The sequence below is a fragment of the Gavia stellata genome, chromosome 16 (assembly GCF_030936135.1).
Source record: "Gavia stellata isolate bGavSte3 chromosome 16, bGavSte3.hap2, whole genome shotgun sequence".
In the NCBI taxonomy this organism is placed as follows: domain Eukaryota; kingdom Metazoa; phylum Chordata; class Aves; order Gaviiformes; family Gaviidae; genus Gavia; species Gavia stellata.
In genome coordinates, this window is record NC_082609.1 from 2,371,491 (window position 1) to 2,388,128 (window position 16,638).

A 16,638-nucleotide genomic window follows, 5' to 3' on the forward strand; every position below is an offset into this window, starting at 1 on the left:
GAGTAACTAAATCGTAAGTTATGTGATCTTCAGATAAAGGAAGCAAAGTGGTGCTTTTAAGCACATTTAAGCTTTCTGTGTTTCTGGATGGGTATGTGTATGTAATGGATCGTACATGTGTGACACAGTCTCATTCTAGGCTGTGTATCTCTTAGTTTGGACACACGTACTAGAGAAATACGAGCACTCAGCTCCTTCCTCTGAAGAGGAAGGAGGGAGCAAGAGTGGTAAAACTATTGCAGCTCATTCATGTTAAACAGGCTGTTGTAGTGATAAGTAAAGAGTGCTGCTATTGAAAAACTTTTGGTCTCGAAATATTCTTGGTGAAACCCTTAAACTATGACTGGGAAGAAGCACTTAAGTTGTTTCTCATCCACATACCTCATTTCTGGCTATCTAAAGAGAAATTAAGTATGTTATAGATAACAGTCTTGCCACAAGGTGCTGTTTCTTAACACATGTTTTGGATCTCAGAGCAAATGGTCTCTTCTGCAGCAGTCACTTGCAGTTGAGTGGATGTTTATGCTTCCTTCTTCCATGCTGTAGGTTGCCAACTATGGTATGGGAGGACAGTATGAGCCACACTTCGATTTTTCTAGGGTAAGATTGCACTTTCAATTATTTGTTGGTGGGGTGGGGAGGGGGGAAACAGTTTGTTTTGAGAGAAACCTGTTGAAACTGTTTTCTGTGAGAACACTTAATGATTAGCCCTGTTGCATGAGATGAATTAGGATCTTTGGAAAGCTTTCTCACTGCCCTCTCTGATGCTGGAAGTTCAAGAGAACAATGAACAAATCTGACTATCTGCTTCTCTTTGTCACCTTAGTTCCTTGCACAGTATAGATACGCTAAAAGGTAGTCATGTGGCACTTGAATATGCTCTTTCCATTACTTTATTAGGAAACTGATGTCTGCAAGCCCTGGGTTGTGAGTCTGCATTGTTCTATTAGGCTTCAGAGTTCAGCAAGGCTGTCTGAGTCCTCCTTGGTGGATATTTTGAAGTACTTTACAGGAGCTGGCTGAGCAGGAGACATCCCTTTGCCTCTTTACAAAAAAGTATCCATTATGGAAATCTTCATAGGTCATAGGGCCCTTCTGGCAAAACGCTTAATGAGGCTGCAGCGGTAGGGTCTGAGGAGGGTTTGTTGGGTACGGTGTTGGAGGGCAGTGCTACAGTGAGCAGGAGAACTTGCAGCTGGTGGGTGCCAGAGCCGCACTAGGCACTAGAGGGCTCTGCCTGGCAGATAACAGCTCTGGTTTGCTGCAAGTGGGGAGAAAAGAGGAACAGGAATTCTTAGTTGTCACCCTAAAACCATTTATGAACATGCTAATCATACTGAAGAGCTGTGGTGACTGGTAACTTCAACTATAAAACCCATCTGATGCCTTGGTTTCCAGCAGAACTGTGGCACTTCAATGGAATCTGGCTTAATTCAGGCTGTCACGGTGGTTTTACCTGGTAGAAGGGATTGCAGCAGCCAGAGCGCAATCCAATAACTGAGTGCAGAATTGAAGCCACCCTACTTAGCACTTAAAAAAAAATAATCCTGAACTTCACCGCTATGGAAGCTCATATTCGTTAGCTTTGGCCTGTTGAGAGAATTTTCCTGTTAAGACAGCTTCGTTTCCCGAGTCAAGCAAATGCTCTCAAATTCTCTTCAAAGCCTTTGAACTCAAGGACCTCAGCCATCAAATTGGCCAGTGTGGACTTTGCTTTTGGATTAGGCAGCTGGGGCAGAGCTCCACTTGGAATGTAACTTTGGCTGCAGTCATCAGTTAAGGCAAGGCAATTGCAGAATACGCCATAGTTCTGGACTGGTCCTCCAGGCTCTCTGTGCATCACAGATTTCAGTACTGAAATACAGAGGTACTGCTGTGTCTCCCAGTCTCCTGATCAGCCCTTCAGCTCTTTGTTCCCTTGCAGTTCTCAAACAGGGACACATTAATAGTTGCATATTGCAATTTTGAGATTTTACTGGTTGCTCAAAAGTTAGAAATCTTTTGATATTGAAGTTCAGAAATACATGGCTGGACCTGGGTTTGGCAGTGGTGGTGGAAGTCAGGGAATCCCCTACATCTCAGTGCTGTTATGTTGGCTCTTAGATGGAATTTGCATATGCAGGTGCAAAAGTCTTTTTTATGAACCCATTTCAGGAAAGACCTTTTATTTCTTGAAATATGCTTCAAGTAGATTGAACTATAACATCTTAAGATATATGGTGGCTGTGGTTTTCCTTGCTGTTTTTTTCTTACATTGATTTCTGCTTTTCTTTAAATGTTGAAGATGATTCTTTTTGTATAGAAGACTGCATCTTAATGTCTCCTGGCTGGAACTACTTCCTGACTATTAGCAATGTAAATAAACCTTTAATTGCGTTGTTTTGAAGGGAGGAGAGACACATTGGTATTCTAGATGTGCTTTCCGCTTCTAAACTGGCACCAATGTGATCTCATACTTCAACAAATGAAACTCAATGTTTCCTACAGAGTAAAGACAATTTGATCTTTTTGATGTGGTCCTTAATCCTAGACAGGCAACCATCTGAAAGAAGGTTATTATTGCTCTTCTGCAATTCTGCCTGCTGGCAAAAAATGCATTTTTCTCTTCTCATGCCAGTATTTCTTTGAGTCAACACACTAGATTCTTGTAAATGTAGTAGTATCTAAAGCCCACTGAAGTTGAGTTTTTCATATTCACCTCAGTTCTTGACTTTGGATCAGTGTTCAGTACAGCAATGGCCTGTTGTTAACTTGACTTGGATAACATCTGTGCCACAGGACCTGAAAACATTGCTTCTACTCTGCCCTAAGAATTGCTTCGGTGCTACTTCCTATAGCATCTGAGTGCTGTGTGCATGCATTTATGCACCCTGGCTGCGATTTGTAATGGCTTTAATGTTGCCCTGTATCAATTGTCCCCTTTCTGTTCCAACTCTTTAAATTGGGCTTAAGGATCTCTCTGCAGAGCTACACATATGTAACTCTAGTGTGAGCCTGTTTGGAACTTGGGTTAAAGTTGTTGTCTGTTACAGCGACCCTTTGACAGCACACTCAAATCGGAAGGAAATAGGCTAGCGACGTTTCTTAACTATGTAAGTACCTGTGTTTGTCTGCTGTCTGTGAGCTTGAAGTTTGCAGTTATTCTCATTTAATTTTATAGAAAGATGAGCCAGATGCTTTCAAGCGGTTAGGGACTGGAAATCGTGTGGCCACTTTTTTAAACTATGTAAGTATGATGCTCCTTTATGCATTGAGTGTAACTTCAGCAGCATCTTGTTTACAGCTTGTGCAGTTGGTTATTTGTAGAGATTCCCTGGCATCTGGAATTAGGGATTTCATTATTCTTTCAGCATCAGGTGCTGTCCCATCTGAGTTGATAGAGTTCTGATGGTATTTAACCTGAGCAGAAAATTTGAATATAGGGCCCAGCTTCCCCTTCTGGCCTCTCTATGAACTCTTTGACTTCATTGGATTCCTGTTGGTGGGGGAGGAGAATTTGGCTTATTTCTCAAAGGCAAGTGCTTGGGGTATGCCTCATGTGGTACACTGTTTGAGAACTTGACTATCAGCCATTTCCTGTGAGACAGTCATGTTCTTTCACCAGTGTTTGACAGCACTTGATGTTGTGGTCTGTCAGCCTCCATTTTAGCTGTTTGTCAAAGCTAGGGTTACTCTGGCATAGCTGTCGCTTCAGCAAATGGAGGAGACATAGCTAATAATTCGGTGCAACTGGGTTACAAACGCAGAATTAAAACGATTCATTAGTTGCATGCATTATACAGCCTACAGACCATGTACACTGGAATCATAAACATAGGTGCAACTAATACTAGTGGCCTAATATTTTCACAGTAGTCTTCTGACAATCTTTTATCTATCAACCTATACTTACTATATCAGTAATTAGGATCACCTAATCTACTATTCATAACTTTTGAGTGATACAACTTCAAATTTAAAATTCTGTGGTGAAATATTTATGGCTGAGCTGGTATTTTGAATGTGCAATGCAGCTCAAAACAGAACCAGAAATACTTTCAACTTGATATGGCGGGTGAGGAAATATTTTGATTCTTGTTTCGGAGATTAAGATGATTAGCTGTGAAATAGGCTGCTGCTGAGAGGTTTTAATTTTAAATTGTCTGTATTTGTATATTGTTTGCTTCTTGGACTGTTGGACAAGCCTTGATTTGGAGTGATTGGTATGCACCTTATTCTCTGCCAGTTGTACATGGTCAAAGGTGATTTACCCTTGTATGTCTCACACAGAACATATCACATGTACCAACACCCTTACTAAAAAGAGTGGTTGTGTTGCTGACGTAGGTATTAACTTGCAAAGTTGCATGCACATGCTTTCTAGTTGGAAGGGGCAAAAACCTGTGCACCTATGGCATCTTATGCCCTTTTATTGTAGGTACCAAGCAGGAGGACACCAGAGTGGTAATAACATCTGCTTTAAACAGAAATCCAAGTTGCAACAGGGAATGTGGGGACTTGGGGAGTGTATTAATAGTAGTTCTGCTGTTTAAGATTGGTGGGAGCTGTTTCTTTTAATTAGAATCTGATCAAAAACTCACTGAAATCAGTGGAAAGACTTTCTATTTTTAATGGGAGTGTTTCCAGGAACTTCAGTGTGTTTCAGATCAAGTCTAGAATTTATAGTGAATCCATCATAACTGATGAATTCAATAGGGTTAAATTCATTCCAGTGTAGAAGGGTGAAGGATAAAGATACATGCTTTTCTTTAGAGTCCCGTAGCTGTATGTTTTAAAGCTTGATGCATAAAGCACTTGACGTGGTGTAACATAACTGGTGAACAGTATAGAAACAGTGCAGAAAGTGAGGTTTTCTAATAGTTTGTATATTTTTAAGTGGTTGACCAAGATGCATAAATTGAAACCATGTCTTTGGAACTGATTTTCATTATTTAGTTTATGAGGAAACATGTGGTTTAACAGACACTTGTTTTCCTAACTGGATCATAAACTGGAATGAATTTCATGAAAGTGACTTACTCTGAAGTCTGGTCCCTTGTTCTAGAGTACTAGCTTATTAACACTGCAGGTACACAACTTCTTATGGCTAATTGTTTGTGCAATAAATCCTATATAATCTAGACAAAGTGCTGAACAAAAGCTGTCAGCTGACATAAAAGCCTTCAATAGCAGGTACTGTTACTTTTGCAGTTCATGCTGGTTGAAGTGCATCCTTTCCTCATCAGTGCCTCTGTAGAGGTGCAAGTAGAAATCTCTGTTAGGGCTTGGGGCAGTTCAGTTTGTGGGACTGCATGTACAAAAAGCGTTGTAAATGGACAGAGTTTGTGGACTTTGTTTTCTCAGATGAGTGATGTAGAAGCTGGCGGAGCTACTGTTTTCCCAGATTTTGGGGCAGCAATATGGCCCAAGAAGGTAAAGTCTGTTTACATGTTTTGCTTGATTTCTTCTCTCTCCTGTTACTGTCTCTTCCTCAGTGCAGTCCTGCATCTATTTAAAAGTCAGCTAATGTGACAACGTGCTGCTCATGGCAACTTGACTGACAGGCTGCTGTATCAAGGCAGCTGTAGCTCATCTTGTAGACTGCAGGGCTGCTTCCTTTGTTTTAGTGCATAATGTGAACAGTTTCTGTGTACGGCTGTTATTAACAAAAAAAACTTGTGCTCAGATCAAACTCGTCTCTGCTCTGAACATGGCTGAATTAATAGAGTGGGATTAAGCTGGTTTTTTATGTGCTCTCAGTGGTGGCCTATGTTAGTGTTTCATAAAAGCCTGTAGCTGAGTTCATAGGCATTTCCCCCGTCCTTACTGCAACCTGAATAACTATATTGACTAGGTTCTGACTAATCCAGATCTGATTTCACTTTTCAGGGAACAGCAGTGTTTTGGTACAACCTTTTCAGAAGTGGCGAGGGTGATTATAGAACAAGGCATGCAGCTTGCCCGGTACTAGTAGGGTGTAAATGGGGTAAGTAATACTCCTTCAGGAACCAAACCTGAAGGAAGGCTTGTGTGTATGTGAAGCTGACGATATACTGAACCCTTGTAACAGCATTTAATAACCTGGGTGTTAAAACTCCCATCAATATCATGTAGTATTATGCAGCTACATTGTTCAGCTGTAGCTTTTCTAGTGAGTCTGTTCTGTGTCAATGACAGCACAAAGTGTGTAAGAATGTCACTGAGTTCATGTAGTGATCAGCATCAGGATGACTTGAATTATCACTTGACTAGAATCAGGTCTGTTCCTACAAAGACTTGTGCATAGTTTTAACTGTAAAAGGAGAGGTCCTTGTAAGGTAAATGTGAATGTCTGGACACTGGGAATTTCTGCTAACTGCCGAAAGCTTCTCAAGGTTCACGTCATCATTCCCGTACCCACCTCCCCCAGCCTCCAAGGTATTCCCCGAGAGTGCCAGAGCACACTGATCTATAGATGATACCAGACCCAGAATACACTGCTGTGTTACTGTTGGCCCCCGGATTGTGCAACTGGAAAGATCCATTCTTCCCCAGCCCTTCGAATCTTCCTATGTCTTTCCCATTGGATGAGTAGAGAAGTATAAGCAGGGATCCTCGGGCTGAGAGATGAACTTAAGTAACCATCTGGGCTGTGGTGATACACGCGCTGGGTACGTGGTGGTAACTAACTTCTCATTCTTGTTCCACAGTTTCAAACAAATGGTTTCACGAAAGAGGAAACGAATTCTTAAGACCTTGTGGGAGAACAGAGGTTGACTGAACCCAACCTGCTGCAGGCCTTTGTTTCTGTCTCCTTTTCCACTGTTGTTTCTTCCAGTTCATTTCTAAGAAATGATCCATCTTTTTCTCCAAGAGTCCTGGCACTTTACTCAAAAAGGACAACAAAATATGTAACACCTGTGAAAAAAAGTAAATGGCATTGTACACAACTTGAGTTTTGGTTGCTGTTATTTCCATGTTCCCCCTGCCATCTTCTGTTGACCTGCCTTCCACCCTCCCAACTTTCTCTGTAGTAATGGTGCAAACAGTGCTGTGGGCGATTCGGTATGTTTGGGTGCTTGGTCTTGTGCCTTTTGTACCTCAGAAGATTTAGATGTTAAATATTTCTTTGAACCAAAGTGTTTTTTAAAGTTTTGTGTACATGTTGATTTTATTGTATTTCCATGGATCACAAGTTTTGAAACAAAAATAAATGTTCTTTCCATAAAGTGATTCTCTATTCTGTGTCCTTAATAGGTATATCGGTGCCTGGTTTTAGGGAGTGGCGGGCCTTTACTTTTTCCTTTATTGAGGGCCTGTTGCTTTGTTGCCCTTTTTTCTGTAGAAAATACATCATGGTTTTGGTCAGTGTTTTATTTAAGCCTTCAGCACATGACACAAACTGTTGCACCTTCTCCTGAAGCTGGAAAGGGTTAATTTGTGTATTGAAACTATAATGTATCCTGGGAGCAGGCTGCACACTTTGTGCCAATGGCAACTGTGATCTCAGTATTGCAACACTTAATGAGAAGCCTTTCCCTTTGACATTTACTTTTCTCTTGTGGGGTGCTATCTATTTTTGATGCAAGCAGTTCCAAAAATCTGAAGCCTTTTGAGACTTTCAGTCTTGACAATTCTTGATTCTAAAAGTAGGCATCTCTGCTGATGAAAGGCTGCATTTTTACCACAGGAACACCTGATCTGGCAGACCTCAAGGCCTATTGAAGTCAGTAGGATGGCTTGCAAGCAAATCTTAATCTGCTTCTGTAGCCTGGAGTGGGGTTTTGTTTTGCCCTTCAGACAAGCCCTTTGAATACAAGGATTCAGATTCTCCTTTGCCTTTTTGCTTTGTTAGTATATGTGTGTAATGGCCACAAGCCAACACATGGAGGATGGTGTTGTCCACAGTGGAAAGGAAATCCTGTTTCTGAATTATAATTCAGAAGTAATGACAGTTAATTGCTAAAGAAAATGAGCAAGGTTATAGAGAAATAGGCAAATGTTTCAGAAATGTAGAAATGTGCTGTTAGACTGTATTGATATGCCACTGTGCAGGGTGGAGTGACTTCAGATTTCTAGCTGGCAATTTCTGGTATGGGCATGACTTGATGGGAATATGTATGACTGCAGGTGAACTTAAGGCTGAAAATGGTAATGGTTTTACAGCCATAAGGTATTGCTTAAAGGCTAGCTTGGGCAATTGTTAAGATACTAACATATGAAGCTGGCTTGAGAAAGTGAAGCATTTCAATTGCACTGAAACACTCAGTTGCAGTTGTGATCGTCATATGACAAACATTGGTTTCCTTTGCACTTCTCCATGGCCCTATGTTGTGCAAAGACTGGACGAGCTAGAATGAGGTGATGCTTAAAACAGCTGTCAGGCAGGATTAGAAGCAATGTGTCTGCTGTCCTCCTGGGTGGACTCGTGGAACAGAAGGGTTTTACGTGTTAGCTATAACGGATGTCATCAATTTATTGTATTGGCAATAAAGCAATGTGGCTTAGTGATACATGTTCATGTGCCCCTGAATTTTATATGTGAGGAATTTATGAGCTTAATGGTTGTTGCTTTTAGTCATTTAGCTGCAGCATGTAAGTCATGTATTCATTTTTCTGTTAAACATACACAACTGATTGAAGAGAGGTCTTGGATTGCCCAGGCAGAGACTTGTTGAGCTCCAGTTGTTAACGATACTGATATGAGAGGAGCATCTAGTTTTGTAAATAAGCTTTGTGTGAGCAGTTATAGCAGGTGGCTATAGGAATTGCAGGATTTTTTCCTAAAAGCTTTAATGACCTAGCACAGCATAGCTCAATAGTTGCTCTCTAATCTCTCATAGTGCTCCTTTGCTTGCCATGAATGTTGTGGTTGTTGGCTGGCTGTTCAGAATATTTCATTGTTGACCTCTAGTTTTCTTAGTAAAATCTCTCAGCACAACATAAACTTAGGAAATAAGGAGTTTTGCGTTTATAATAAAGCATTCAACGTAGGACGGCCTCACAGATGTGAAGAACTGGTGAGGAGCCAAACCCACATCTCTGGTTGGAAGACTTTGGATTTCAGGGGGAGGACGAGGAATCTACTTGGACTTTCTGTCAACATGGTATGTTGACAGATAAAGTTCACATCAGGACTCTAGCCAAAACTCTGCACATCCCACTTCTGAAATAGTGTAGTTGGCTGGGAAATACCATTGTTAACTGTGTTATAGCATACTGAACTTTTTAAAGATAATTTTACTTATTTTCTCGGGGAAAAATCCTATTCTCCGAGTTGTTGTCTCCCACCTTGCTCCAGCCCACCCCTAAAGTAGGACGTGGTGAGTGTGGATGCAGAACTGCTCGAACGCTAAGCTGCTTGTGCTGTGTGCGGGATTTGCTTACTGCTAATCTGATCAGAAGAGTAATAGCTATTTTAGAGAAAAGAACATATGTGACTCGTGGGCATTCAGTAACCTCCCGGGCATGTTTGTGTAGTCTGGCAGATTATATTCTGTATTCTGTCTCCTATTGTTCCAGAAGATAAACAGAATATGGCAGTTAGCCTAAAATTAAGCCTATGAGAGTTTTTTTTTTAGACCTAAAAGAGAGAAGATTCATGTGCTGGAACAAATAAGCCTTCCTCCATCTAGGCCTAGAGAGCTTCTGCCAGCATATCACTGGTATGGTAAGTACTTAAGTCGTCTTTAGGCTGAAATGGTTTTTCTCCTGATGCACTGCTGACTCATCTTTATTTCACAGGATTTAAGTACTTAGTACAGATACTCATGCGCACTACAAAGGCTTACTGTGGACAAGTGGCTGCCAGACACTTTTGAAGTGCTTTGGGACATTTTGGAGAGGTCTTCAGGTCACATCTGCTAGAGTTAGTTTGCTGATGAGGTCTTCAAGGCGCTGCTCTGCATAACAGGTACTGATGAAAGCAGACACCATGGGAAGATGGGCTTTTATTGTGGCTTATGTAGTCATAAGAAGAACAACCCCCCCAGCCCATGCCAGTAATCCACATCCAGTTTGTGTGTGGTTTCTTAACCCCTGGCCTGAATGCTGCTGTGTGGACACAGGCTGTGTCACTGAGCAATTAGGCAGTCTTCCAACTGGGTTAGGAAATCACCTAAAGTGTTAATGTTCAGCTGCGTAGACTCAGTGAAGTAATTATCTTCTTTTTGTCTGCATTAGAAGTTACTTCTCTTTCATGTTACAGTGGAAAAACGTGAAAACCATCTATCTAATCACCTTAGAGGGGAAAACTGGCATCCGGACTAAAATGTGTAGTGTGAGTGGAGAAAGTTCTGCTGTGACACAGGAGGGAAGCTGTGCAAGCTATGGCAGAGAGCAATGGGGGTGTTCTGCTGGGACACACACACACCAGTGTTTAATTATCCAAGCAAGTTGTGTACCTTAACTGAGCTCTAAAATCCCTAATGTGGGAAGAGGAAGGGTACTTTTTCAGTGATGCCAAGTTTTATTTGAGATGAGGATGGGGGGTGTGTGTGTAAAAGGCAGCTTAGGCTATAGCTGTCCCCCAAGCCTCTTCCTTCTGCTCTGCCTGTAACCAGTGATGGTGCTGGGGTATGGTTCAGCATAGCATGGGATCCTTGGGCCCAAATAAGAGGAATCCCTGTCAGGGACTCTGAAAAGGGCTAGAACCTGACACTTGTGAGCTCTAGGTGATGGGAATTTAAAGAGACCAATTTCACATGCTTAGTCCTGACTCTGTCTCATCCTGCAGGGAAAAGACTCCCCAGACTGTGTGTGTTGAGGATGTGTTTGTTTATCCAGTGGTCAGCACTTGTCCCCTGTGGTGATTCAGATAATCCCTTCCCAAATGCTCAGGTGGTTGCTGCCTCTGTGCTGCCCTTTGGAGACGGTTGTCTCCTGTCCCTCTGAGGTGGAGGTGAACCAGAAAAGGAGGATGGTTCCAGTTAAGTGCTTCCAAACCGGTGCAGCCCTGGGAACCCTTATGTTTGATCTGATTCCAGCTTCCCAGACTCCTGTCTTGGCCTCCCTTCTCCCTCTTTCCTACAACATCACCTTAACTCTGGAGAGGCATCTGCCTGGCTCCGCCAGCCTTGCCCTCCCAGCCGCACAAGGGCGAAGGTGGAGACCTTGTCTTCCAGATAGCTTGCAGTGACAGGCAGTGCCCAGGTCAGGATCTTTCCGGGGACTGTCGTGGACACGCTGCCCAGAAAGAAATCATGTTGTTCTGGTGTCTTTGGGCAAAAGTATGAAGTATTGGTAACACTAAGATATGGTTAACCTGGGAGTATCTTGCACCTCAGTGATGTACGCGGATAGCTCGCTGATGGCTCTCGTGTCCTGTAACAACAGGTTTTCAACGATTGTAGGGTAACCCCGGCTTGGCTATGAGCTTTCGACATCCATAGCTGGGAAGTGTTCAATACCTGTGTTTAGCGCTGTGTTTGTGCGTTTACCCGCTGTGTGAAGAGTGAGTAAAGCGTGTTAAAGAAGAATAATGAAAGTGAGAATTTTCATAACAAGTGTGGGAGAGATGCTGGGTATCTCAGACTACCCAAAGGCATGAGGCGAACCCCAGCGCTTTGCCTGTGCTCTGTAGGATGCTTGTGCAGGTGAGAGGAGAATCTCACCTACCCTCTGCAGCGCCGTTTGGAAGCTGACCTTGCAGCAAAGCCAGCCAGTCCACACCCCACGATTTTCTTCTGCTTACGGTTTTGCACGCAGAATCACCTCAGAGACAGACTCTGTTTGCAAAGCCCTGGGAGAAACATCCTCCCAGGTGTTCTCCAGCTTTCAGAGACTGCCTTTGGCTTGAGCCTACACTTCAGGCTGTTTCTTTTGAAATGCCTAGTGAGGCCTTGAAAGAAAGTCAAGGATAAAACCAAGCCACTTCCTTGATGTTAAGCATCAATAGGTCAAAACTCATACATAGCTGAAGGATTATTTTTCCTTGAAATCTGGTTTGTTTTTTTTTTTCCCCACACTCCAAGGGCTTACAATGGCATCAGCAGCTTACATGGGAAACTGGGGTTCTGGTGACCTGAGCTCTCCTCCCAGCATGTGGCTGTGTGTGAGCAGGTGTAACCAGTGCATGAACCAGCACCCAGCTCTTCCCCGGGGAGGAAGGAGCGTGGTTCCAGTTCTAGTTTCCAGCTGCTGGGGCGGGTGGGCAGTAGCAGCAGCAGGGATGTGATTGTGGCTGCAGGATGGAGGCAGGCAGCCCCACGGCCACAGCTCTTGCCCATGGTGAGCTCTGCTGTGAATCTTGACGCAGCCCAGACACCGAAAACAAAGCTGCATAGGGCTGTCTGCTGGCAAATGAGAGTGTGGGTGAAGCTGTTTTGCAGTCACAGAGGTTGGAAAAGACCTGTAAGATCATCAAGTCCAACCACCACCCCAACCCCACCATGCCCACTAAACCATGTCCCGCAGTGCCACGGCCACACCGTCCTTGAACCCCTCCAGGGATGGTGACTCCACCACCTCCCTGGGCAGCCTCTGCCAGTGCTTCACCGCTCTCTCAGCAAAGACATTTTTCCTCATATCCAGCCTGAACCTCCCCTGGCACAACTTGAGGCCGTTTCCTCTTGTCCTGTCGCTTGTCACTTGGGAGAAGAGACCAACACCCACCTCACCACAACCCCCTTTCAGGCAGTTGTAGAGAGCGATGAGGTCTCCCCTCACCTCCTCTTCTCCAGACGGAACAACCCCAGCTCCCTCAGCCGCTCCTCATCAGACTTGTGCTCCAGACCCCTCACCAGCTCTGTCACCCTTCTCTGGACACACTCCAGGACCTCAGGGTCCTCCTTGCAGTGATAAGCTCTGCCAGGTGTTTTGGATCAAGATGTGGGTTGGAAACAGCAGATCTGAATGTGCCCTCAGTGTAACCCCGGTGGTTTCTAACTCCCTTGTTTGTTCTGGGGCACCTCTGAGTAGTGTTTATGAAGTGATCCTCTTTTTCCCTCCCGTGCCCTGAAAAGGGTAGACTGCTGCCCCTTCCCTTGTGCTGCAATGAGGGACGGGTGTCGGGTGGAGCTGTGCTGCTGGCTTGGCTGAGCTCTCGCTCAGAACGTCCTCGTGCTGCTTCCCCATGTTTCTGCTCCCAGGAGATGAAGATGACCCGAAGCGTTTACTACACTGACATTTTGGTGCCCTTTTGTTGAAAAAAAAAAATGGATAGCCGAATCTAGGAGGGGTCACCTCTTGGACCATGGGCTCGGATGTGGTTTCTTCTTCAACGCTCACTGTATCAGGCCCCCACCTGCAAAACAGAGCCTGGATTTAAAGATGCCCTTTTAGCCTCCTACTCCAGCGTGGAGGTGAGAGCCTTGCAACATCTGAAGCCTGATGGTGATGTAAAATTATACAGGAGTGAGCTGAGCAAACACCAATGGCCCCTTGTGTGGTTGCCAATCTTCCAGGGCCTCAGGTTACTTTATCATTCCTTATAGCTGCAGAGGATATTGCTGTCGGTGCCTGCAGTCTGTATCTGCAAAGATGATGGAATATTGTATGTATCTCGCTGCACATCCAGACTACCAGAGAACAGACCTCATGGGACCTGATGAACTTTCTGAATCTTTTCTGCATGTCTGGGCCAGCGTGGAGTGACTCACGCAGCCGTGGTCTCCCGAGGTTCAGCAATCCTCTACCCACGGCTCTTTGTAGACCAGGACAGAGAGTCTCGGCGTGACTCATCCCCTGGAAGAGGAGCTGGGATAGGGGCTGATGCTGACGCTTACTCCGTCTTCTGGAGAAGAGGAGTTGGGCCCCTGGGACTGCTTGTTCCTTTGGCCGTGGAGCACGTGGATGTGATTTTGTTTGAGCGTGGCAGCTGCACTCAGCTGGTGAGCATCAACTGCCTGCGGTCCAGGCGCACAACAGCCCACATGGCATTGCCCAGCCCTCCGCAGAGCGTGCGGCCACGGCTGCTGCACCTCGGGCGCCCTGGCAGCGAGATCTCTCCCAGGTCCTACCGCAATATAATGTTTTCGCTTGGTTCTGCATTGATTTCCTCCACTTTAATCTTCTTGAATGAGGGCAAACAAATGAAAGGTTTCTGACTCAGTGAGGTATACGAATTTGTAAGCCCTAATACCACATGTGGCCTTAGGCTGCCACTTCCTAAAAAGTGTTAATTTATTCACCCTCTCTAGTCTTGCCTTGCCTCCACACAAGTAGTGGGTAGGAGAAACACTACAAAATGTGCAACACACCTGTGTCTGCGGGAGGGAGGGGGGTGATAGCTGTGGCTGTCCCCTGCCTGTGGCAGCTCTGCAGCCCTCACCCTTGCCATGGGATGTGACCCTGTCAAGAAAGAGCCAAGCCTGACACTTGCAGGTGCCCTCCTTTACCATGCAAAAGTTTCATCTGCTTCCAGCATGGCTTTCCCCAGTTCCTCCAGCAGCTGGGAACACGTGCTCTTTCTCTGGAGGAGCCGGCTGCAGTTGGATCCCACCACCTTCTCCACAGCTCAGCTTCTCCCACGGGCTGCTCCGGCTCTGGGTGAGGAGGGAGGGACCTGTTCTGGATTAGCAGACAAAGTGGCTGAGGTCGTCAAGCTCTTCACGTAGTTTTAACCTTGTCAAAATAAATGATGAGACTCTCTTACCGAGCCCCTCGGCCCAGCCGAGGCTCTGCTCGCTCACCAACCTTCCTCTGTGAACTCTGCTTGCAAAAATCCACATGATCTCCTGTGCGGCCCCTGTGACAGGGAGCACCCTGGCTTGTGCACGTGGCAGGGGGACGAGTGCCGGCTGGGTGCTCCTGGCTCAGAGCACCCCCTTGGCGACAGCGCTGGGTGAGCGGGAGCTGGTGACGGGCACTAGCGGGTCCGGTGGGGCTGGTGGTCAGCGCGGAGGGCGCAGAGGTTAAGGGAACGGGTCTCATATGGCACAGGGCGCAGCTGAGCAGAGCAGCGAGTCTGCATTTTCCTCTCGTTTTGAGCAACATTGCAGACACAAAATAAGCAATAGCGTGCGTCAGTGGGGTATAGGCACCTGTTGGATTTATCCGAACAAATGAATAAGAACTTTAATGAGGATTGCTCCTGTGAATAAGGAGAGGCTGAGAAAGCATTGGCACAAATGCTTGAAACCTTTTCTTATTTGACCGGGTCTTTTAACAACAGTGAGAAGGTGTTTCTGTTTAACTGAGTCTGCTCAACTCGTGGTGAAATATCTGTCTCTCGGTGGAAAGCATTTTATATTTGAAAGGCTGGATCTTGCCACCTACCTGCTTAATGTAGTTATAGAATAATTTGCCTCCAGTGGAGTTTTCCTTGCCATCCGTGGGAACTGGGGGGATACGGGGGAGCTCAGGGACACCACGTATGCAGAGGAGAGCCACCCGGGTATGGCAGTGTGGTCTGATACGTTTTTGGGTGCTGTTGCTGGGTGGAAGCGTCCTATTATGTCACGTTCCAGCAAGAAAGAGTTTGTGCATTGCATAGATCATTAAAAAGGAACAATTTGTGCATTAACATGTTGCATAGAAATTCAGATTGCTCAATGACTCAGGATTGTAACACAGATGCATTAAGGTAACTGAGCAAGACTTGAGCATCTGAATTACTACGTGCTCCCATCTTTGAATACTCCTTCCCAGAAGAGCTCTCTTGTGATTGCATTGCCTGTGACAGAAAAACAGCCGGCACCCCAGTACTTCTAGTCAGCAGCTTTGCACAGGCTGCATCGCTGTGGTTTTTCATCTGTGTGTTTTGCTCTGAGTAAATGATAACTTGGATTTTCTAGATAACTAGCATGGTGTTACTCACGGGAAAGAGGAAATGCAAGCTGTAGTTGGTTTTGAAGTGGTACACAAGAAACATTTGAGCAACTTTGGGTGCGTTTAAAGGTGGAGGACGGCTGTCCTCGCTCCACCTGCCTCCTTGGCGAGCAGAGCCGCGTCTCGCAGTTCACAGCAGCACGCGATGCGTGCACGGTCCCCGAGCTGCTGGGGGCTGACCGGGCACCCGGACGAAGCCCGTGCCTGTGAGTGCTTTTACATCAGTTCAGCGTAATATTTCCATCCTTGTTAGTTCTGATTTGACCCCAGTGGCCACAGGCAGCAAACCCAAAGGCCCAGGGCATCATGCTGGTCCTCCACTGCGTCTAACAAGCGATGGGGTGAAGGCAGCGGTCGGTCGGCAGCAGGAGCAGTACGGCAGATGGTTTGTGCATTAACCGCTGCTGTGCTGCAGCTCGCTGGGAGACTTGAGGAGTGCGAGAGCAGCATTAACCGATGGCGTTGGGATGGTCTGCTTCTGCGAGGTGGATTTCTGTTTCGTGCCGCTAGATCTTACTGTTAAATCTTTTTTTTTTTTTTTACAAGTAAGGTGAGTAAAAATGTTCATAGCTGAATAGCTGTTAGACCTTCCAAAAGCAAGTGAAAGCGTCAGGGAGAATCACCCCTGTGAGTACCAGACCTTTGGTTCTGCGAGAATTCAGTTAGTAGATTAACTCAGCACATCCTCGCCCGACTCTCCTTACCCATTGCCTGTGCCGGCCTCGGCGGCTGCTGCTGGTGCCAGTCGTGCTCGTCTCCTCTTGGGCTCTGGGCTACTACAGCTGATTTTGTTTCTAGCAATTTGTGAGCCTCTTGCAAAAGCAGGGGGAGAGAAAGCATTTAGATTGTCACACTGATTCTGCAAATAAAACCAAGACTCTGGGAAATCCGGGGCCCAAGAGGAGCGTTTCC

At 45.3% G+C, this 16,638-nt stretch overlaps 1 protein-coding gene across 2 annotated transcripts in view; it reads left to right on the forward strand.

The window, feature by feature from the left end:
• Positions 1-7,161, forward strand: part of P4HA2 (prolyl 4-hydroxylase subunit alpha 2) — a 29,834-nt gene extending 22,673 nt beyond the window's left edge. Inside the window, exons 11-15 of one of the 2 annotated variants that reach the window (XM_009814784.2) lie at positions 547-600; positions 3,033-3,092; positions 5,344-5,412; positions 5,869-5,965; positions 6,669-7,161. In XM_009814784.2, the coding sequence (XP_009813086.1) occupies positions 547-600; positions 3,033-3,092; positions 5,344-5,412; positions 5,869-5,965; positions 6,669-6,739 (351 nt within the window). In that variant the 3' untranslated portion in view covers positions 6,740-7,161. Of the gene's footprint in view, positions 1-546; positions 601-3,032; positions 3,093-3,160; positions 3,227-5,343; positions 5,413-5,868; positions 5,966-6,668 lie in introns of both variants that reach the window. The other variant, XM_059825159.1, reaches the window with a different exon arrangement.
• Positions 7,162-16,638: the final 9,477 nt, after the last annotated feature.